This window comes from Ictidomys tridecemlineatus, chromosome 9, assembly GCF_052094955.1.
Source record: "Ictidomys tridecemlineatus isolate mIctTri1 chromosome 9, mIctTri1.hap1, whole genome shotgun sequence".
NCBI classification, from domain to species: domain Eukaryota; kingdom Metazoa; phylum Chordata; class Mammalia; order Rodentia; family Sciuridae; genus Ictidomys; species Ictidomys tridecemlineatus.
Genome location: NC_135485.1, coordinates 133,296,381 through 133,319,669, shown reverse-complemented (window position 1 = coordinate 133,319,669; position 23,289 = coordinate 133,296,381). Strand labels below are relative to the sequence as shown.

The window sequence follows — 23,289 nt, the reverse complement described above, 5'->3', positions numbered from 1 at the left end:
GAAATAGCCTACCACTCTTTCTCTATGACAAAAGGAATTAAAAGCAATGTGTGTGTATATATCTATATCTATATATTATCTTTCACTTGGTTAGTGGTATGATAAAATTGATTCATCCCAGTTAATCATTCTTTCCCAAATTGACTCTAAAAAATAACCAACTCCCAGGACTAAGCCCACGTCAGCAGCGCACAGCATGCCCCAGCCTCCCAGGCTCTGGGCTTCAGCTACTGGGCTGCTCCAGCTGGAGCAGAGCGCGCACCGCGCACCGCGCTCTTTCTGAAGGTCAAAGCCTTGTCTTACTGCGCCACACCTTCCCACAGGGGCAGGCGCAGGCTTACTGGGTAGTAGATCCAGCACACTCCATGGCGAATGTTGTCTTTGTACTGCCCCTTGAAGATCAGGCGCCCATCCGTGTCGTACTCCTGCGCTGGGCCGTTCAGCTCTCCGTCCACGTAGGTGCCCTGGAGAACGCCGCCGTCCTCGTAAGTGTAGACGCCCTGGCCCTGCAGGGCGTCGTCCACGTAGTACCCCTCCAGGGTGCTGTGAGGGGGAGGACAAAGAGGGACAGTCAGACAGACTCAACTCTCCCCAGGACAGGACCCCGCCCGAGGCCCTGATGTCCAGCTCTGTCCAGCCCGACAGGCGCAGGGCACCCTCCTGAACCCTGGGTAAAGTGGGTGAGGTGAGGAGGGAAGATGAGACTTAACTCCCAGTCTCCATTCCCATGATCCTTTCTCGGCTGGAGGAAAGAGAAGAAAGCCACAGGTGGAACTGAGGTCAGACCTCACCTAAATATGTTTCTGGGGCTAGAGACCAAGCCACACGGGGACAGAGAAATTCCGCCATTACCTTTGCCTCTTATAAACCACTCACGTTGATCTCCCTCCATAGAGGGCCAGAACTCACTGGGAGCTCTCAAGCTCTTTCCGATGGTTACAGGGATCGCCAATAAGACGAATGCAGGTTAGGGTGTGTGTGTGTGTGTGTTTAAGAATGCATGGCTACATATGTGTGTGTCTGTCTACCCACATAAGCTCCAAATCACTAACGTGCGGCTCACCAATGATCGCCTTAAAAGGCATCCAGACAAGTAATCCCCTTGTATCTCTTTGGAAGGTCCTGGAGATTTATTTAAATGTATAGATATATGTGTATGTTTGTGTGACACACAGATATAAGTCATGCATCACTTGACATGAGAACAGCTCCTGAGAACTATCTATCTATCTATCTATCTATCTATCTATCTATCTATCTATCTATCTATCTATCTATCTATCTATCTGTATGTATATATTTGTACTGGGGATTGAACTTGGGCACTTGACCACTGAGCCACATCCCCAGCCTTATTTTGTATTTTATTTAGAAAAACGGGTCTCACTGAGTTGCTTAGCACCTCGCTAAATTGCTGAGACTGACTTTGAACTCAGGATCCTCCTGCCTCAGCCTCCTGAGCTGCTAGAATTACAGGCATGTGCCATCACAACCAGTAAGGCCCATGTAATTTTGCTATTGTGTGAACATTGTAAGTGCACCTATACAACCCAGATGGTATAGCCTACAACACACTCAGGCCACAGTATAACTGTATGGGTTTCACTATCCTACATTCTGCCCGTCACGCCATTCTTAGGTGGTATGGGACTGTATACACACACACACACACACGCACACACACACAAACACATGATCATGGCCAGTGGGGGCAAGATGGAAGACCATGGCTCACCCTGCTGATGTCATGTCTGTGATAACGCCTGAGCCCTACGTGGTATTAGGTGGGAGAGCAGTGCTGCGGTGATGTACCAGCACCCCTTTATCTCTCTCCCCAGAAAACACCCTTGGAAGTTCAGAAATAGGACTTCTATGTCCTATCAAAGGCTATGCAATGAAACTAACTCTACCAAATGTTTCCTTTATGTATTAAAATTTGGAATAAGAGCAGCTCAAATTATTATTATTATTATTTGGTACCAGGGATTAAACTCAGGGACACTTGACTACTGAACCACATCCCCAGCCCTATTTTGTATTTTCTTTAGAGATAGGGTCTCACTGAGTTGCTTAGCACCTCGTTTTTGCTGAGGCTGGCTTTGAACTCACCATTCTTCTGACACTGGGATTACAGGCATGAGCCACTGTGCCTGGCTCAAACTATCTTTAAAATTTAAAATGTGAGAAATTTAGAAACAAAAACATCATGATTGTTTTAATATATGCATCTAACATTCATTCATTGATTATTTTAGTATGTGCAACTATATTCACTCACTCATTCATTCATTCACTCAAACAGTGAGCATTTAGAGTGTGCCTTCTGTGTAGCAAGCACTGTGTGCGGCTCTAGAGAACATGAAGACAGAACACACGACTGGACTGTTCGGCCTGGTGGGCACACACCGTGTCCTGAGCCAGGCAGGATGAGCACATGGGGTGCTGGGGTACATGGGATGCAAAGCAGCCACAGGAACTGAGGTGACTGTCCCTGACTGCCTGGTAAAGACTTGTCTCATTTTAATGAATGACTGAGAACGATCTATAATTATTAAATGAAAAGCACAGCCTAACAGGCGATAGCCCCTGATGACATTGTAATTACACTATTTGTAGCCTCCCAAGGAGATAAATAGTTCTCTTTCAGCTTTGTTTGCACTATCAATGACAAATAGGCTTACTAAATTCATGAAGAAAATGCACTTAGCATAGCCGTTGCATAAATAATCAAAATTCCAAATCAGTGAGGTTGAAATTAATGAGATTCAACCATTATTAGACTCCCACAATTAAAGAAAAAAAAAAACCACCTTGGAGAACAATTACTAATCAACTGACATATTGATGCAATATACAGTACAAAAAACAACTTAATCATTCATCTTCATATTTTGGATTGTCAGATAAAATATCAATGCCTGGTTAAGTTTGAATTCAGAAAAATAACAAATAATTCTTTAAGTATGTCCCACCAATTTTTAATTCAATTAATTTATTTTTAATTAAAAAAATTTCTTTTAGATAGTCTTACACTATTGCTCACAAATGCCTAGGCTCAAATGATCTTGCCACCTCAGCCTCCTGAGTAGCTGGGACTATAAGCATGCATCATGGTGCCCAGCCCAAATACTAAATAGTACATGATTATACTAAATTTTTTTTGTTGTTGTTTATCTGAAATTCCAATTTAACCATGTGTGCTGGATTTTTATCTGCTCATCTTGGCAACTCTGTGGACTTTGGATTCTCAGCAACATTCAAAATGTTCCTGTGTGTGTTTGGGTACAATTATCCCCCAAAGGACCAGTCTGCCAATATTCCTCAGGTTTAAGACCAAATCTTCAAGGCACAGGTCTTGCAAATCAGTTAAATCATAACATAGACTTGCACATATTTTCTCATAACCATATCCATATTGTCCTATTCCTTGCCAATGGCCAATGAAGAAACTGCTGTTTCCCTCTCTTAGTCCAGAGGACTTTGGACACACGAGTGCAAATTCTTAAGGTGCTGGACAGTAATCTTACTGCATGACTCTTTAGCATCTGCTTATCCTTAGCTTTCTTGGCAACTTTTTATGGTAACTCGGATGGAATCTTATGTCAAAAAGGGCACGTCACACACTCGAACTGGGTTCTCCAAGGAAATAAAAATCTCTGAAATCCTCTGGCATTGAAGAAATGAAGGGAAAGCTCCTTAGATTGGCCTTCAAAGCCAGGCTTTCTTTCCAGCTTTTCCTTCCTTAGAGAAGGCTGGAAATTGTGGCCCATGACTTGCTTTTGTCAATAAAGTTTTATGTGAACACAGCCATGCACATTCCTTCTTGCCTCCTGTGGCTGCTTTTTGACACTGGTGGAAGAGTTGAGGAGTTGCAGAGTCGCTATGTGGCCCAGGAAGCCTGTTCCTCTCTCACCCTGAATAAAAAACATTTGCTGCCTCCTGTTCTAGAATCTTCGGCTTACATTATATATTCACAGACTTCTATGTACCTTAGCTTCCATGCTGTGTGTTTCCTTTCATCCTCCTTGAAACCTAAGTGAGCTGACTTTTTAGCTCTGCATCTCCAAGGACATATTCAGGAAAAAAATCACGAGTTAATTTTTCTGTCACCTTCCTTCCTTCCTTCCTTCCTTTTCTCTTCATTCAAAACATAAATGCCTTGGGATAATAATGAATATTTTCAATCCTCTGGCATTTTTCCATTCAAAGAGAGAGAAAAAAAAAACTAAGAGAAAATGGTGCTATTTTGTAGCCACTAAAATGTCAATGTGGTTATATTTGAAAAGTAGGTACACAGAAGTAGCTTTCTAATCTTTCTTGCAGAAACTGGACTGAGAGTTGTTTCAGAGCATCTGCTCCTCACTGTAGGAACATAGATTCCTCATCTTCCCCATGGAGCCCTAATTTCCCTCAAAGTCTACCCTGGCCAGGCAGCCCTGCAGACCATTACTCATTGCAGCTTAGTCAGGCACTATTCTAGAACACTCCAAAGCTCTACCGAGGATAAACTCCATGTCCTGGGCTGCGGTGTAGCCCAGTGGCAGAGTGCTTGCTTGGCATGTGCAAGGCCCTGGGTTTGGTTCCCAGCATTGCAAAGAGTAAATAAATAATGTGTCCTATTTTTCTCTATCTAGGTTGTAAGTCCTTTACATATAAACATAGCAGATCATCCTAAAGCAAGAACCTCAAGGCTATGATGGCGAGCCTTCCACTGAGGAACTGGGTTTAAAGCAAGGAGACAGTTATAAAACACTGGGATAGTCAAATTTAAAAACTGCTTCAATTCTACTTTTTTTTTTTTTTTTTTAAGCAAGAAAGAGTCCTCTCTTTTTGCAGTAAATTATGAGTGACCCAGTTGAAAGGGGAAGGATGGAATAAATGGCTCTTTATGTTAAAAAGGTAACATGTGTTCACTGTCAAAGAAAACACACACAAGCACCCTGAGCCGTGGAAGGCAGAAACCCAGGATTTGTGCCCAATTATGCACAGCATCTGAGACTTTTTCAAGGGTGTACCATGCATTTTCCCACCTTTTGTTTTTTTTGTTTTAACAAAAATGGGATCGCAACACACAATTTCTTAACTTGTATTTTCTTGAAGTCCTTTTCAACATCTTGGCAGATTTTTCAGGAGGTTATGAAATTACAAAAAAAAAAGGTCTTTCAATTTTTCTGGCACCAGCATCTGAATTAAACAACTGGAAAGTTTAGAGGAAATGAAAATATCAATTTTAATTAAATTTCTTTTTCTGCATGCGCACAAACCATTTCTGGATTATCAAAGCTGTCATACTTTCAGTGAAGTTTTCACTAATAAATTAGGAAATCTAACTTAACATAAAAAAATACGTTTTATAATAGTTTGCGAGATACACTTAAGATCTGATACACTTGCATTTTATACAGATACCACTGCATTTTTACTTAAAAATCACCTGCAGTATCTGAATTTGCAAATGTCATTAGGGTCTAACAGTGTGGGCTTGTTGTCAGGGTTTGAGGCTCTAGAAGATTTGCTGCTTTCCACCTCATGGGCCTAAATTCTATTCTCTTCCTTTTGTCAACTACAGCAACATGAGGACCAAGAGGGAAATATGAAAATGAATCATAATTCTACTTTAAATTTCCATTCTTAACCAAATTAAATTGTGACTCTTAATATTAAAACATTGTTTTAGGAATTATTTTTACATGACATTATGCATTATCTCTTAAAATATGGCAAAGTATTGAGGAACAATAAGACCCAACTCTGCTCAATCTCTTTCTTTCTTTCTATTTTTTAGTTGTAGTTGGACATAATACCTATTTATTTATTTATTTTTATGTGGTGCTGAGGACCGAACCCAGCATCTTGCATCTGCTAGGTGAATGCTCTACCACTGAGACACAACCTCTGCCCCTCTGCCCAAGCTATTTCTTTTTAAAAATATTTATTAAGTTCAAGATGAACACACAGTATCTTTATTTATTTTTATGTGGTGTTGAGGATTGAACCCAGTGCCTCACACATGAGAGGTGAGCGTTTAACCACTGAGCTACAACTCCAGCCCAGCCCAGCCCAAGCTATTTCTAACAACTTCATGCTTCACAAGTGTGATAAGCAAGCACTGTAGTGCTTCTAGATGTATGCTATATTGTGTTTCTATTTTTCTTTTTGTTGTTGTTTGTTTTTAACCCTAAAAAAACATATTGAAGATCTATGAGTCTATAAGATCTGATTATCATAAAAGCTCAAAATAGCAATAAAATATCTGAGGAGCAATTAGTGCAATTTAGCTTTACTTCAAAGAACAAACAACCACAAAACTAAACAAACAAAAAAGAAAAAAAAAAAAACTAAGAAAAGTTCTGACTCTCCAATATCTGTGTTGAAATCCTAACCCCCAGGAAGATGGGCTCAGGAGGTGGGGCTCTGAGAGATAATTAGGTCGTGAAGGCAGAAGCTTCCAGAAGGGGTTTAGTGCCCTTATAAAAAGACATTAGAGAGCCCACTTCCTCTCTCCCTCCTCTGCACCGTGGAGAGGCACACAAGGAGAAGGAAGCCATCTAAACCAGGAAGCCATCGTCACCAGACATGTACCAGCCAGCTCCCTGGTCTTGGGCTTCCAGCCTCCAGAACTGTGAGAAGGGAATGTTGTTTATTTTTTATTTATTTTTGGTACCAGGGATTGAACTCAGGGGTGCTTAACCATCGAGTCACACCCCCAGCCCTGTTTTGTATTTTATCTAGAGACAGGGTCTCACTGAGTTGCTTCGGGCCTTGCTAAGTTGCTGAGGCTGGCTTTGAACTTGTGATCCCCCTGCCTCAGTCTCTTGAGCCGCTGGGATTCTAGGCGTGTGCCACTGCGCCTGGCTGGTGAATGTTGACTAAAACACTCAGATAGCATTTATTACAGCAGGCCAAAACTGATTAAGACACTGAGATACTGTGATATATTTATAGTTTGGTTTTCAGCCATGCTTCCTGACCCATAACTCCCTCCCCCAGGCAGGCTATCGAAACTAGAATTTCTCTTCTCCACGGCGGATCACAGAAACTCTAATCATCCCCTGCCTTTCTGTGCAGGAGCTGGCCATAGAGAGAATCTCTGGCCAGCCATTGTCTGAGAGTAGGTCCTAAGACCCCCTCATTCCAGAGGGGTCCTGTTCATACCCTGGAGGGAGGAGTGCTGCACAGAGACCCAAAAAGGATCTGAAGAGACAGGCTTTCTGGGCTCCCCACCAGCTGTTAGCAATCCTGTTACCACGATGAAATCTCCCCACACACCCCAAAGGATTGGGTTCCAAGAGCGTCCAGAGACGGACATGGCAAGTTACACTTCCAAGACGGCTGGGTGGTGCCACGCAGGCCCCTTCCCCAGGCCTCGCCCTGCGCATTTCTGCATGGGCACCCTTTGCAGCACCTTATATAATGAACCAGGGAACATGAGCATCTCCTTGAGTGGCTCAAGCCGACTAACAGAACGTGGGAATGGGGTTGTGGGAGCCTCAGATTTCAGCTGGTCAGTCAGAAGCACGGGTCGAACGGCCTGGACCTTGAGCTTGGCCCGTAGTGGGAGCAGCCTTGGAGACTGAGCCCTCCGCCTGTGGAGTGTGACGCTGTCTCGTGCAGACAGCATCAGGACAGAATTGGAGGCGAGGACACCAGCCACAGAACGGTTTGCTTGCTGGTGGGGAGACATCTCCACACCTTTTGAGGTCACAGAAGTCTGCTGTGCTGCCTGTCGTGGGACACTGGGAGCAGAAGGAGATGCAGGCACTCTGAGCCTTTCCCAACACAGTCCCCCAGTCACCGTTGTCGACTCACAGTGACCACGATGATGGCGGATCATCGTCTCCATCCATCCACCGATTCCTCTGAGCACCTAGGGGAGGCCCTACATTTGATCGGGTTCTCCGGGTTTCCTCACTTCATCACCACAACTCTGAGAAGTAGGTTTGTTTATTCCCATTTTACAAATGAGAAAGCTGAAGTTTAGGGAGGCCAACCAGCTAGAACCTTCCATCAGTCTCCCAAGCTCCCACCAAGTTGTTAAAGTTCCTACAGGAAAAGGAGCTGGGTTCACCCCAGGCCTCCTTTGAATTTTTCATAATTACAGCTCTTGAGTGACCTGAAGCCCCACGAGAGTGTGGAGGGAAGGCGTGAGGACCAGCTGTTTCCCTGTTTGTAGTTGGAGGAGGGGACACATGGAGTGGACAGAGGGCCTCATCTTGGTTGAATCTCAGCTCCAGCCCCTAAGAACTAGGTGGTCATGGGACGGTTATTGAGTCTTAGTTTCTTCATACTTAAAATGGGATCATGAAACCATCGTGGCGGATTGTTGTGAAGGCAGAGCCCAGTGTTGAACGATGTGCAGATATCCAGAGGTACCTATCTCTTTTCCATTCCCTTGCTTGCTGCATGTTACAAAATCTTTTGCCTCAATTCGGACTGTTCTTTAGAATACAGGTGAACACATTTGCTGAGCCTAGTCCTACAAGAGCTGGACAACACTCAGGAACACGAAGGACTTTTGCCTTGTGTGGGAGGCTGGGAGACATGACTTCAGAGGTCCACTCCAACTCCATTTTCTCTGAAATGTGACCAAACTCTTTCTTAAAATGTAGCACAAGAAATTCTGCATAGAAGTGTCACTTCAGGGACTCATCAGATATCCTCGTTTGGGTTACTGGGCCAGTGATAAACTACAAGGAGCTCTCTCGGCTGGACGCACCAGTGTAGCAAGCGACATCAGAAGATGACTTGGACACAGAATGAAGTCACGGGGTAATTGATACTTTGAAATCTAACTGGCATGTCAAAGAGAAGCATCATGTTTACACAGCAAACAACACATGATGCATTATAGATTCGTAACTATTTTATATATTACTCATATATCTACATGTGTACGTGTGCATACATAGGTATGAGCAAATGAGTTAACTCATCTTTTTCTCAGGCTAAGAAACAATTCCCTCATATCCCACAGCCCCAAAGAAAGCCAATCTAAACTGGAACTTCCTCCTTCTTCTTACCATTCTAGGACAGTGACAAATTCTGCCTTGAGATCCATAAATCTTGGTTGAAGTGAGAACAATTAAAGAAAACTACATGATAATAAACATCCAGAATTGGGGAATTATAAAGATTAGAGCTGTATACATCAAAATATTAGATATTTTCCTAATATCCCTTAGTACTCCCACAAATCCTCTAGTGCCAGGTTCCAGATCCACATGAACGATGCCTTGAGATCCCGTTTCCCTTCCCAACATGTGCCTCCACCTTAGAACCAGAATGATATTAAGAAGAAATCCCAATTACTTAATTTTAGGAAAAGTTTCTTCTCTCCCCTCCCTTTTTCTTTCTTTCCCCCGCCCCCTTTTTTGGGGTGATTCTGGTGGTTGAGATCAGGAATGCTTTACCACTGAGCTACATCCCCAGCCCTCTTTATTTTTTTTATTTGAGATAGAGTTTTCCTAAATTGCTGAGACTGGCCTCAAGATTGTGATCCTCCTGCCTCAGCCTCCTGAGTTGCTGAGATTACAAGTGTGTGACACCGTAACAGGTTTCTTCTCTCTTTTAAGGAGAGAGTAAAATGGAAAACAATAGCTGTTTTAAAAGACAATTAAAAAAAAAACTAGTTTATTTTCCCATTCCTTCCTCATTCTGGGGATAAACTGTCAGGTGAAGGATGAGTGGTCTAACCTAGGTTTCCAACTCAACCAGCCAGTTTCAGTAACTTAGCTTTCCTGTTGCACATTTTGTCACAAAGACAGGGATGACCAAGTCTTGGTTATGGTCTACAAACCTGCAAACTTTCTGAAGCTGAGACAGTAGGGAAGGGGAGAACAATGACCGTTCTGTTTCTTTCAGCTGATTTAGCGATAGCTAGCTGTTTCTGTTTTTACCTTGAGCACCCTTAAGATGCTCACCTTGGGGCTGGGATTGTGGCTCAGCGGTAGAGCACTCACCTAGCACAGGCAGGACCGGGGTTTGGTCCTCAGCACCACATAAAAATAAAGGCATTGTGCTGTGTCCACCTACACCTCAAAATAAATGTTAAAAAAAAAAGATTCTCACCTTTTCTGTCAACGGTGGTCACCTTGGTGACATGGGGTAGGGGTGGGGTTTAAAAAAAGGAACCTTTTTTTACATTTCTGTGATTCTGAAGAGTTTAAATCCACCAAGCATTTGCTATATTTTTAACCTTTAAAATATTCTGCTTCTCTCTAGGAACTTGGTTAAAAATTTCAACAAGATCATTTCTCCTGTAAATGTGGATGCTTATTGTTCTTAATCAGGCTTATTATATTCTATGTCAAGGGGAAAGTTGATTCTAAAATTTTCTTCACATTCATTTGAGCCCTTCGCATGATTGCACATCTGGGTTCAGGTTTCATATGAGACTAAAAATGCATCTTCTGTTACTACACTTTGTGATTTTCCTTCTTGCTTTCCAAACACAGGTTTCTACAATTGCAAAGAAACCCTTTAATGGGATCATAGATCAGCACTAGAGGTTTAAGCAAGTTTCTTTAACAAAACTTTTGTTTCCTGACCTTTACTTCAAAAGCTTGATTTCAGACTTTTGCAGGGAATATTTCAAGACTATAGGCCTTGACTGACTAAAGGCCTTGACTGTAGAGTCCCACTTAATTTAAAAAAAAATTATAATAAACGGACCTAAACCCAGCACCTCCCATGTGCTAAGCAAGCACTCTACCAACTGACCACCACCCCAGCCCCACCCCCACCCCCACCTAATTTTAACAACACACAGATCCTAATAATCAGGAGTCGTAACAGGAGGAAATATTAACAGATAAATGTAAATAGAGATGCTGCCCCTGTAGAAATAAATAGCTTCCCGTGTGCCACACCCCACCAAAACTATACCCTCTTAAAAGACGCACGCAATAGATTCCACAGCCTTTGTTTCAGTCATAAGATGCTCACTAATTTTTGCAGAAAATTCTCTTAGCAGACATTTCACATCAAGACATGTATTGGGATTATGAAGGATGACAGTGACCTTCTGAGGGCCTGTCCCTGCAGCATAGATTCTCATTTGTAATAACCACCCTCTTACCCAGGGTATTGGCCCTGGCCTCTCTGAAGATCAAACAGCCTCCCCCTCACCAGCCCAACCCCCCTGACATCCTTGCCAACAATATACTGTTTTTTTTTTTGGGGGGGGGGGTACAGGGATTGAACCACTGAGCCACATCCCCAGCCCTTTTAAAAAATATTTTATCTAAATACAGGGTCTCGCTGAGTTGCTTAGGGTCTTACTAAATTGTTGAGGCTGGCTTTGAACTTGAAATCCTCCTGCCTCAGCCTCCCAGGTGGCTGGGATTCTAGGCATGCACCACCCTAACTGGCAATACTTGAGTGGTAGGTATGGAAATTAGTAAATGGGAGCCTTGAAAAGAAAAAAAAGAGTCTATGAATTTATTTCTAGCTGGAGGGTGGTTACAGGGTCTGGGCTTCCACCTGACCCCGTGCTTTGAAGTTTTCATGTCATCACACACACACAGATTTCTGCATGTGTGTGCCCCCCTGGGTCAGTGGCTGGAGCTCATGGGGCCTGGTCTTCATGAAGGCTCAGGCCTTGCTCAGCAAACTGGGGGCTACCTCCTGCTCGTTCTCGGCCTTCTGGTTCAGAAACTGGGTCTGGACCATCAGTACTTTTGTTTATCGGATCTGTGAGGCAAGAAGGTAACCAACACCAAATCACCAACTTTAACCAAATCTGTCGGGCTGTTTTCAATCAGTCATTGGTTATAATCATCAAACTATCAGATTTTAAAGCCTGGGGAGGGCATGTTTTGGGTGAATTCCACCCTTTTCTCTCAGCTCCCTACTCAGCAAGGACTCTATTACGGTTTTTATTTTAGTATCAAATCAAGGGAAAGTGCTATGGAGCATAAGAGATGTTATAGACACAGAATCTGTCCCACGGAAATCTCTGTCCTTGGATATGGAGCAGCTGAAAGAAGACATTCATGTAAGTGATTGCAGAGAGAGGAGAACGCTTGCAGTATAAGGTAAAATGGGACTGTCAAGAAAAAGAACTTTACATCAGCTGCAGTGGAAATGGGTGGGAAAAGCTGCCCTCTGGACAGGTTGCCGGGCACGTGGGAGACCAGCATCTTGACCAGGTCTCCAGGGGGCATTCCCATTAGGATGAAAGAAGAGAAGAGAGCTACCTGGCCAGTTTCCCATTGACAGTGTGAAAGCAGAATCCTGATAAATATCACGTGGGGTGAGGGGTTGGGGACAATAGGAAAGGAAAGGGTGGCATTAGTCATTAAAATGAAACTTTTTTTCTCCACTGCCAAGAATGGAACTCAGGGCCTTATGCTTGCCAGGCACTGAGCCAAATCCCCAATTCCTGAAATAAAACTTTACAAAAGTCCTATGGTCAATTCTTATTGCGTTCCTCACTTTCTTATATCAGAGAATGGAGGAACAATTGTCATCTCTGAAATCAACCCACTGCATTTCAAAAAAAGGTTTGTGGTGGCATGCCAGTGCCTGGGAACACCCTCCAGCTGCCAGCCTAGACATCCCCTTTCCTCAAGTTTGGAAAGTGCTGGCGCATCACCAATGCCAGGAGTGTAGTAAAGGGTGCCATCACCCACACGCTCCTGTAACCTGATCGAAGTCTTTTCTGTATTTCCCACTCGACGGCTCTGATAACAGTGGGCCCTTCCATGGCTCCAGATTTCTTTAACTGCTTGAGAAATTCACAGCTTCTGAAGCTGACATGGAAGAAGACCTTGCTGAAGAGTGGGGCCCATGGAACCCTGTCTCTTCCTCTAAGAGGAAAGTCCTCCAGTCATGCCGGACCATCACAGGAGGGCAAACAGCCTCCACCACGTGGCATCCTTATGAAAGGATGCAAGAAGAGATGTGAGATACCTTGTCCAGGTGGTGCAAGTGTAAGTGCTTCGACTACAGGTAAACCATGGAAAATACTAGCACAGACATCAGTGTGGCGGTATCACATAGAAGGACCAATTATCCCAAAGGCAGGCATCTAGAGGACCATGAGTCTAGAGCTCTGTACCCCACTGTCTACCCCCTGGTCTTACTTCTTGGACTGCGATGATGTGGCTTTGATGGTTTTTGCCGGATGAATTCTTCAGCAACCTCGTCAGGAGAGGGAATGTAGGGAAAAGATGAAGCTAAGGAGTCACCCAGGCAGCCGAATTGAGAAACCACACCTGCTGACAGAGTAGGCTGAAGGCAGGTATGCACTTTACACTTGGAAGAAATGGAATCAGTCTCTGCTGGAATTGCCCAAACTGGCCACCAACAGAAGTGACCCGCACTTATGTGACCTCACTGATATGCATCACAGTACTTGAATGATCAGGTGAGATCCATCAGAGAACTGGGTGACCATGTAATGAATGAACTTGTGCAAGATGGGGGTCCCTGAATCTGGCAGGGCAGAGTATCACCTAGACCAGATCCATCATGGGCTTTGCACACCTGACGGTGGCTTCCCGATAGCCACCGGGGTCACATCCCAGCCACCAAAGCAGCGCATACATATTGGGGTTACCTTTTTACCTTTTGTATAAGTTGTACAAAAATTTCCACTGGAATTCTTGCATTTGTGTCATTCCTTCATGTGAAATAGTTCAGTTCCCATCAAAACAAAAAACAAAACAGTGAGTGCTACCTGCCATCAAAGAAGAAGAACTTCCCACGTCCGTTCTTTTCTCCATGAACAAAGTTGCCCTCAAATCTGTCGGTGGAGGAGTAGGTGACTGTGCAGAACCCATGCGGCAATCCATCGTCATCCAGATGTCCTGGGGAAAGAACCACAAGGCAAAGCTTAATAGAGTCTGGGCTCCCCACCACTGTCAGCCCGGATGCTGCCAGGCAAGTCCTGGGGTTGCCCAAGGACCCCTTCCTCAGCACCAGGTGGTCAAACATGCTCACGCTGGCGGCACCCACTGGATCATGGACACTTTGTGAACTGACAGGTTTACAGGGACTTGGCCACTTTTCAGAATATGAAATTTAAATAGGCTTGCATCTCATGTGGGACTGAGGGCTATTATCAGTAAGATCTGCAGTGCTGGCTACAATGCACCATCTACCCCCCACACTAGATCTTCTCATGTTTGAAAAGAAACTCTGTGCTTAACTGAAATGTGGTTCAGAGTCATTGTTAGAGTGTATCGCCAGATACATTATCTTTGCAATAAATTATCCAGTTCTTGAGATTTTAAAGTATCCAATATGATTTTATATATCATTCTGTTTTATGATGTGGAGGACTACAGCCATTCTGAGACCCCCCCAAGTTTACATGTTATGCTCAGATAACAAGAGAGTCATGTCTCTAAAACTGCCCTACTATTCATACACAGCCTCATTAGCTAAGAGTCCTTTTTTAAATTTTTTTTTTAAATTTTTTTAAATTTTGGTTTTGAGGATTGAACCCAGAGGTGCTCTACCATTGATCCACATCCCCAGCACATTTTATTTTCTATTTTGAGATAGGGTCTTGCTAAGTTGCTGAGGACCTTGCTAAATTGCTGAGGCTGGCCTTGAACTTGCAATCCTCTTGCCTCAGCCTCCAGAGTCACTGGGATTACAGGTATGTGCCACCACCACACATGACTGGCTGACAGTCCTTAAGCTCAAACTTGAGCATAACTTGTTTTATTTTGCAAAATCATTCAGCTTTAATGTTTAGCAACAACCTTGTCGCATACCCCCTACCACTGTGTGTCAGAGGGTTTGTATTCTAAATGGAGGCAGAAGTGTCCACAAAGCCATTTCACTAGTGATCTTTCAATTGCTGGCTCTTCCTGGATCCCAGGCGGTCTATTCTAATGTACATGTTTGCCGTCCACGGTTCAGTTCTTTATTACTATCTACATATTTCACAAACCCCAGGGATCACCTCATGGGGTCTCCCCACTCATTCTGGAAAACTGATTTTGCAGAGCTGGGTGAAAATAAGGGCAGCCATTACTCTACTGGCTTTTTCCTGGGTTAACAACCAGGGTCACGGATGGAAAAGGAATAGAGACATTACACACCGTGTGCAGCACAGGACATTAAATACTAAAATGTGGCTTCCAGATGGCGCACAGACAGGAGAAAACATACCAAACCACCACAAGGAATGTTTTCATCTCCTAAAATAATTTCTTCTAGCATGATAAAAGAATATTATCAGGCTGGGCTGTAGCTCAGTGGTAGATGGTTGTTCTAAGCATTCGTGAGGTCCTGGATTTGATTCCCAGCACCACACACACACAAAATAATAATAATAATAATAATAATATTACAAAGAATTAAAATGCTCCTTAGTTCTATTACTGATTACAGAAGGATAAAATAACAGCCAACAGATCAATATATTATTGCTACATCCGACTCCACATAAAATGGGTCTCGCTGAACGCGTTCAGTAAGACATGACTACTTAAATACATGACAATCAAGATAGTCCCTTTCCTCTCAACATATGCTTTTCCCACCAGGGCCAGGAAATCAATTGTCAGGAGGGAACTAGGTCATAAGTGCTTTCTTTTTATATAAAAACCAATGGTACATGACCCTTGAGTCATATGAAATATGTGGATAGCTGTTTTCTAAATATCTACTGATGACATTTTTCTCACTGAAACAGATTAAGTTTACTTTTTTTCTTTTCATAAAAAACCCACTCAGTGTACAATAGCAAAAGTTTTTTTTTTTTTAAATGAAAATGTTGTTGGGATCAAATTAAATTTAGCCACTAAAGTTCCTATAAATTTAATGTCCTACTTTGAATTGGGTATAAAGTTCAGAATAATCAGGTTAACCTCATATGAGAGTATTTACTAATTTGTTGAAAATGCTTTTTTTTTTCCATAGAAAACAGTTCACACATTTCACACTTTACACAGTCAATGTTGATAAATCTGTTATTTCACTTTAGGAGAGAAATATTATGATAAACATGAACACTAATTCCAATGTAAATGCACCCTGCTTTCCCTCTAGCCTGTCCTATTTCTGGATAAAGAGCTCACGGTTCACCCTCAGCAATGGACCTGAACTATGAGGGAAATGGAAGATGCCAGACAACACACCAAAAGTGCATAGAGGTCAGCACTGATCCCAGGTGGGATGACCAGAGAGGCTCAACCCTGCTCCACGAGGGATGCCTGTGTTAGTGCCTTTCAACAGGCCAACGGAGAGGAGTCCCGCCATCCTTTTCATCTCTTAGGAGAGAGAGAGGGACCTACTGAAGGATGGCCATTTCTCAGGTGACCTTGTGATTCTAGAAGAAGATGCATAGGTGTGTGACCCTTCCCTGTCACTCTTAAGGTTTTTATGTTGCTGGTGGGGGAGTTCTGAAACCTCTCAGAGCACTCTGGGGTCTCTTTCTCCTTCCTCTGCCCTTCCCCTCCCCCTCCTTCTTTTCTTTCTCTTCTTCTTTTCACAGTACTAGGATGAACCCAACGTGTAGCTAAATATACTGCTACATATTTAGGCAAGGTGCTAGGCAAGTGCTCTACCACTGAGCTACATCCCCAACCCTTTTTATTTTGAGACAGGGCCTCTCTAAGGTGCTGAGGCTGGTCTGGAACTTGGAATCCTCCTGCCTCAGCTTCTGGAGTAGCCGGGATGACAGGTGTGCACCCACAAGTCCTGCTCAGGGATGCCCCACTTGACTGGCTATGTTTTTTTTTTTTTTCCCCCATATGGTCAGGATGTGATCAACTAATTGCATTAGAAATTAGAGTCATTCAAGACTTCCACCCTGAATATTTAATAGCTCAGGGGATTTTCTGAGCAGTAGAACTTTACATCTAGAAAACAACCAAAACAATAACAACAAAGACTTTTCCAAACAAATAAACACAGGGAACATAAGAAATTGGGTGGCTATGCCCCTCCATTTCCTTTTAGCATTAGTTCTATGAGAGATTCCAGCATAATTTCATTTCAAATGTCCTTTAGACAATATGATTTATGATATTTTGTCATGTCAGTGATAGTCTTATTTAGTTAGTTTTTGCAGTGTGGGAGATGGAACCCAGAGCCTTGTGTGTGCCAAGCAAATTCTGTACCCTTTTACCCCACCTCTAGTCCTACGAAGAGTCAGTTTAATGAAGTAGGATGTTGATAAACAGAAGAAGAACCCACTAGATCAAGTGCTTCCTGTTATCACTTTAAACCTCAAAACAATCTTCTAGATTTCCACCTATTTCCGCTGAGGACATCAATGACACATGACTTGTCTATAAATGCTGCAAGCCCTTCCCCCAAGGCCAACAATTCCTCTTCTCTTGGGAGGAGTGTTGAGCACTCTTTCTTCCTGGCTGCTATAGAACAAGGTGTCACTACAAATGACAGGCGGGTCCAAGGCCTGGTAGAGAAGGTAACCCTCCTAGAACTGCAGAGATTCTCAACCACATGTCCAGGTTGTCAATTCCTGTCCCCCCAGCTCTGATTGAGGTCCGTCTGCAGAATGTGCCAGGTCAGCCAACAGCCTTCCAGGCCAGTTTCCACTACACAGAGGGGGAGCACCAGGCCCAGAGGACAGGGAAATTAACTTGAATGACTGCTCTGTGTTTTTAATGCTGCCCCAGCTAATCCACCATATATCCGTCTGCAGCATGATTTTAAATATTTATAGGCATTAGAGAAAGGAAAAGAAAAAGCAACAATTTCACAAGTCTACTTTTTCATTTTGTTCTAAAGATCATTATCTATTGAATGGATAGAAAGTTAAATATTTCCCCTTGAGTTACTTTTGAGTGAGGTTTTTTTCCCCTGAACCTGATAGAAGCCAGGCCTCTACTCTGCCAGCAATGTTTGCCTCAGCAAAGAAAATTCCCTCCAGATCAGACTCTGCTGCTGACTGCCTCAGGCTCACAAGGGATCTGGGAGTGCAGTGTGGGTTTCCTCAAAACAAGAGACCCTTCCACACACGGTTGGTTTTGCACAGCCCTCCAAAAGTAGTAATAATAAAAGCCAAGCTTATTCTAATAATAATGCAAAAAAAAAAAAAAAGCCTTCCTGATGATACACTCACACAGGCTGTTAAAAATATAATTTGATTTTTAAGGGCAATTCACTGCAAGAGCTCAACTGTTAGTTGTGAGGGTCATAATTTCAGCACGTGGCCCACAGGGAGAGGGTGCTACCAGTACACTGAGCATGCGTTTGTCCTAGGAACACAGCGTGGGCAGTCTTATTACAGAAGCCAGGACAGGATATTGGGTGGCCTGTTAATAGAAATATTACTGTTTTGAGGACGCTGGGTAGGGGAACACTGAGCGGCTGTTTTCATCCTGGTCCCTTGTCCTGGGGATTCTGCTCTTTCCTCCTTTTGAGCAATTTTCCTTGGTGTCTCCTAGGCGTTTCCAGGGCTTCCTGTTTTTTTTCCTGCTTCATAACTGCACACCTGGACCATTGCAAGGGGCCTATGAGGTGACATTCAGCTGCCCATTCAGCCCCTCCCAGTGCCCAGAGCAGAGCTCCAAAGGGTCCCCGTAGCTCCCTGGCCTCCAGCTGTCATCATCTGGTCCTGTGACCCACGCTCCCCTCCCTCAGGCACCCTCCACTTCTCTCCTTCTAAGCCCAGTATTACAGCAGATCCCACAAAATGATTCTCTGGATGGGCCCCAGTAGTTCCATGTGGGATGTCTTTGCTTTCAAAGTTTCCCTCTCAACTCAACTCTGTGCCACCTCTTTGGGGGAAATCTTTCCCCCTCTACTTCCCTAAGCTGCAAGTAATTGTTACTTGCTCTGAACCACTGAGATCCATCTATATAGACATGCTACAATTTTAAACTGCTAATAGGGACTACATTGTATTCATTTTCTTTCCATCTATGGGTGGACAAAGAAATAGAAAAATAAATGTTTCCAAAGCCCCTGATGAAAACTAACACATGAAAAAGCTAAACATCACTCTTCACTGAACAAACTAGACTTTTCATGTTTTAAAAAGCCACAGTGAGAACAAGGAGCAGTGACATGCACCTCCTCTCAGCTTATCCAGAGGCTGCAGCAAGAGAATCACTTGAGCCCCAGAGTTCGAGGCCAGCCTGGGCAACATAGCAAGACCCCTGTCTCAGAAGTCATAAAAATAAAAATTTTTAAATAAAAATAAAAAGCCACAGAGAGAGCTCAGGTGCAGCCCCCGGGTCTCAGAGCTTGTTGTTTACCCAAAGGAGCAGGGCAGGCAGAGGTGCAAAGAATGCTCCCTCCTGAAACCCCATTTCCCCTCTGGGAGTTCATTCACTCGGAGTTTAGAACTTCACTAGGTTACAATTCTACCCTGATAGAGATCCAAATTGTATATGATGCACAAGACATTTAAACTCAAGTCCTCAAGAGATCAGTTTCTCCCCCAGGGTACACTTTAATGGGGGAGGGGAGAGGAGAAAGGATTCCTGTGGCAGAGGCTGAAATGAAATGATCTTTCCCAGATGCATTATTCTGAGACACCGAACTCCGTCAGAAAAACCTCTGAAGAATTATTCTGATAAAGAACGATGTTGACATAATATTTAGCTGTTTCTCAACTCAAACACCCAAGTACTTTATATAGTTGACTGACAGATCAAAAATTTAAAACTATGTGGGGAGACAGTTTGGTATAGTGGAGGGGAAGTCCAGCCTGTCTCTCCTCCTTGCTAAATGTCCTTGAATTAGTTCTTCTCTATGTCTCATTTTCCCTCCTCAGTAACATGAGAATATTTGTACCTGTCTCATAAGACTGAATGGATAATATGTGCGAAACACTAAGCACAGAACTTCCACATAATAAGAACTAAACAATTATAGCAACGATAATAATAATAGCTAAGACAATGAACTTCTGAGCAGAGAGGCTGTGTTTATGGAGAGAGGTAGATTAGTTGGCACTTGAACACCAAGATATTCAGACTAGTTTCTCTTTGGGAAAAGGTCATAAACAGTTTATACCATATACCTGTGTTAGATGTTAAGCAGAGCCCACTGCACAAGCACTAAAAGGCCAACAATTGCTGAGAAAGGCCCAAGGGTGCAATTTGCCAGGAGCACAAACACAGCTTTAGACATCCTGCAAATTTGAGCCTGACGACTCATTATTATTTATTTATTTCATTTTATTGAGACAGGGACTCGCCAGGTTGCTCAGGCTGGCCTAGAACTGTCAAGTGATCCCGCCTCAGTTCCCAGAGCAGCTGGGACTTCAGGCATACACCACCATACCTGGCCTCTCTAAGGACTTTTAAAGATCAAAAGTTATTCTAGGACTGGGAATGTAGCTCAGTGATAGAATATTTACATAGCAGGCGCTGGGTTTGATCCCTAGCACCACAAGGAAAAAAATAAATTAAAAATTTAAAAATTTAAAGTTAATCTAATTGTCTAGTGTTAGGTACCACTGAGTGTGTGTCCCAGATTGCCCAAGATAGTCAAGGTTTAAGCCAGTTGTCCCAGCATAATTATTAATAGTGTCCACTCTTGCTCTCCGGAGTGTTCTGATTCAGGACAATAATGTATATGCTCAACCTGTATAACTGCCTTCCCCAGGGATAAAAGGAAACTTCCCTGCTTCTAATCCAGGAGATTATCTCAAAAACAACACAGATACATGTTGAAAGCCTCCTTAACATTCTGCAAAAGGCCCCCAGGACCACAGGGGAAGGAGGCTTAATCTGTGATCAGGGTTTTCACAAGTAAAATGTAAAAGTAAACTTTGAGGAATAAGAGTAAACCCTAACAAGCCCTAATTTGAGAAGAGCATTTTTCCCCCCATGACAGAGGCAGAAGAAGTCAGTAACTTAATTCAAAGACTTGTGGACCAACTCAATCAATGCCTTTGGGTCCCACTAAGTTCCAACATTAAGTTTACTTAAGGGGTACAAGCTCTGAGTTCACAACATTGTGAAAATTTTCTAAAGTTAAAAAGCATACTAATTGCCTTTGAACCTAGATGAAAAAAATAATAAGTTTTACTATTTACATCAGATTGAATACCTTTTGGAGAATTCATAAATATCACTCTGATTAATCTCCTTCAAGAGCGCTGCAATAGGAATTATGTTTATGAAATCATAAAATTTGATTTTTCCTACTGTAGCACTGACCATGCATCCTTATGCATTTGTGAAGCGTTGCCACTTTAGTTTTTAATTGTTTGTGAGAATCTGTTTATACAAATTAGATAGAAACCAGATTCAACCAATAGCTAAAAATTATTTGCTGGGATGCTGTTTAAAATATTCTGGAACAATACCACACACAACATTGCAAAACATCACGACACACGGTTTAGGGTAGGATCGAATAAATACGCTAAAGAGTATTTTCCAGTATTCAATGTTACAAAATCATAACATCTGATGACACAAACAACGAGATTGTATAACGTCCCCACAGCGTTTTTCAGAACTAGCAAAAAAGAGGTGGAGAAACTCAGCAAAACAAAGTGGCAAGGAAAGTCGGGGGAGGGGCGGCAGAAGAGAAGGGGCGGAGAAACACGACACCGCGGTGGTGATATCACCCACAGCCAACTGCAAGGAATTCAGAAAGTTAAGTGTCACCCAGCAATTTCGGTCGGGGTTTGCGGCGCGCCCGCACAGCGTGGCGGCGGCGGCGACACCCCGGCTCGGAAGCAGGAAGGGGGAGGGGGGCTTGACAGAGTTCGCTCCGGGAAGCAGAAGGGAGGGCCACCGGCCTCCCCGACCTCGCACGATCGAGCCCGGGGTCGGAAGCGTGGTCCAGTACCCTGCAATGATTTCATCCTTTTGGAGGAGCCGCCGCTGCCGCCACGTGCCAGGTTCGGCCCGGTGCGCGGCGCTGGGGGACCCACCCGGTGGCGGCCGCGGTAGCCGCGGGGCGCAGCGGCGAAAGGAAGCAAAGGGCTAGTGGCCGGAGAGGGACTCCAGGTTGCCCAAACTGCACTGGGGGGTTGCTCTGCGGGGACAACCAGGTCGCTGACCTCCAGGGTACCCTACCCTCCATCCCCGCCAGGGGAAAGGCCAGAGTGCAGGGCAGGTTAGCAACTCCAAGGGAGGATGCCGGCTGTGGCCGGGCGGGATGAAGCCACCGTGCATTCCCAGGGCCCCCGGCCCAGTGAGCCCCATTCCCGGCCTGCGCCCCGCCGCGAACGGTGAGCTCCCGGCAGCGTGGCCGTAGCTGTCCTGCCCCCGCCCGATCAGGGCGGCCCGCCACCCGCGTAGGGGACAGTGGCTGCCGCGGGGCCCGGCACCGCGCAGGTCGCAGCCCGCCACTCCTTCGGCGCTCCGGGCCCTAGGAGAGTCCTCCCCGGTCCCGGAGAAATGCTTGTACCTTCCACTGCCTCCTCCACCATCTCGTCGTCGCTATCCATGGCGGCCGGGGACCCTGCCCAGCTCGGGGCCGCGCGGCTGCCTCCCGTCCCTCCGGGTGCTCCCAGCGGCTGAGCGAGCGCTGGGGCTGAGCCCTGCGAGTTTGGAGGAGGAGGAGGAAGAGGAGGAGCAGTCGGGGCTGGCTCGCACTGCCTCCCCCTACAGCCCTTTCAATTCCTCGGCCTTCAGCTGCTGCCGCAGCAGCCGTCCCCCCTCCCTTCGCCCACTTGCCCCTGGCCTCCGAGGCTCTGGGGTGCCGCGGTGGCCGCCGCCGCTGCAACTTTCTCCTGTGATACCCCCTCTTTGTTATCGAGCAGCTGATCCGCTGACATCACCCAGCGCCGGTGCGCTCCCTCCCTCGCTGATTGACAGTTCCCTGTCCCTTCCCAGAAGTAAGGCTCCTTAAAACGAAAGGCGCTCCGGGGCCGTGCTGACTCCGTGCCCCAGCCACCCGGTCCCTGGGCCCCTCGGCGTTTATCTCTTGCTTTTGCGCGACTTTGCGCGCTCCGAGCGTGCCACACGGTCCTGGCAGCTCGGGGCTTCTCACGTGCACTCAGGACCGCAGGGTACCTGCCCTCTGGGGGTCTCCCGCAACTTGGAACTCCGCAGTGCAGTGCCCCCTCCCTCCCCGCACTTCGGGACAACCTCCAAAGCTCTAGGGAAGCCGAGGAAGCCTTGCTGCCGCCCCGGCGCCTCGACTTCCTCTCGCCCTCGCCCCCGCGTCACCCGGTGTGCCACCGGAGCTGCACAGTGCGGCAGGCACAAGAGCGCAGGTGCTCGCACGGCCCCGCATCGCACCCGCGAGCCGGTTTCCGAGACTCGAGGGGGTGTCATCCCGCCTGGATTCCGCCAGACTGCGGGTCCCACCCCAGCGCCCCCAGGATCCACCTTCCTTCGGAGCGTCAGGCCCTGGGGTGATTCAGAAACGCTTCGAATACCAACAGCA

The 23,289-nt window shown here is 45.0% G+C and overlaps 1 protein-coding gene across 1 annotated transcript in view; it reads right to left on the bottom strand.

The window, feature by feature from the left end:
- Setd7 (SET domain containing 7, histone lysine methyltransferase) overlaps positions 1–22,642 on the bottom strand; it is a 48,736-nt gene extending 26,094 nt beyond the window's left edge. The window contains exons 1-3 of the mRNA XM_005327568.5: positions 22,306–22,642; positions 13,682–13,811; positions 342–543 (exon numbers count right to left, since the gene is read on the bottom strand). Of these exons, the coding sequence (XP_005327625.1) occupies positions 342–543; positions 13,682–13,811; positions 22,306–22,345 (372 nt within the window). The 5' untranslated portion in view covers positions 22,346–22,642. The remainder of the gene's footprint in view (positions 1–341; positions 544–13,681; positions 13,812–22,305) is intronic.
- Positions 22,643–23,289: the final 647 nt, after the last annotated feature.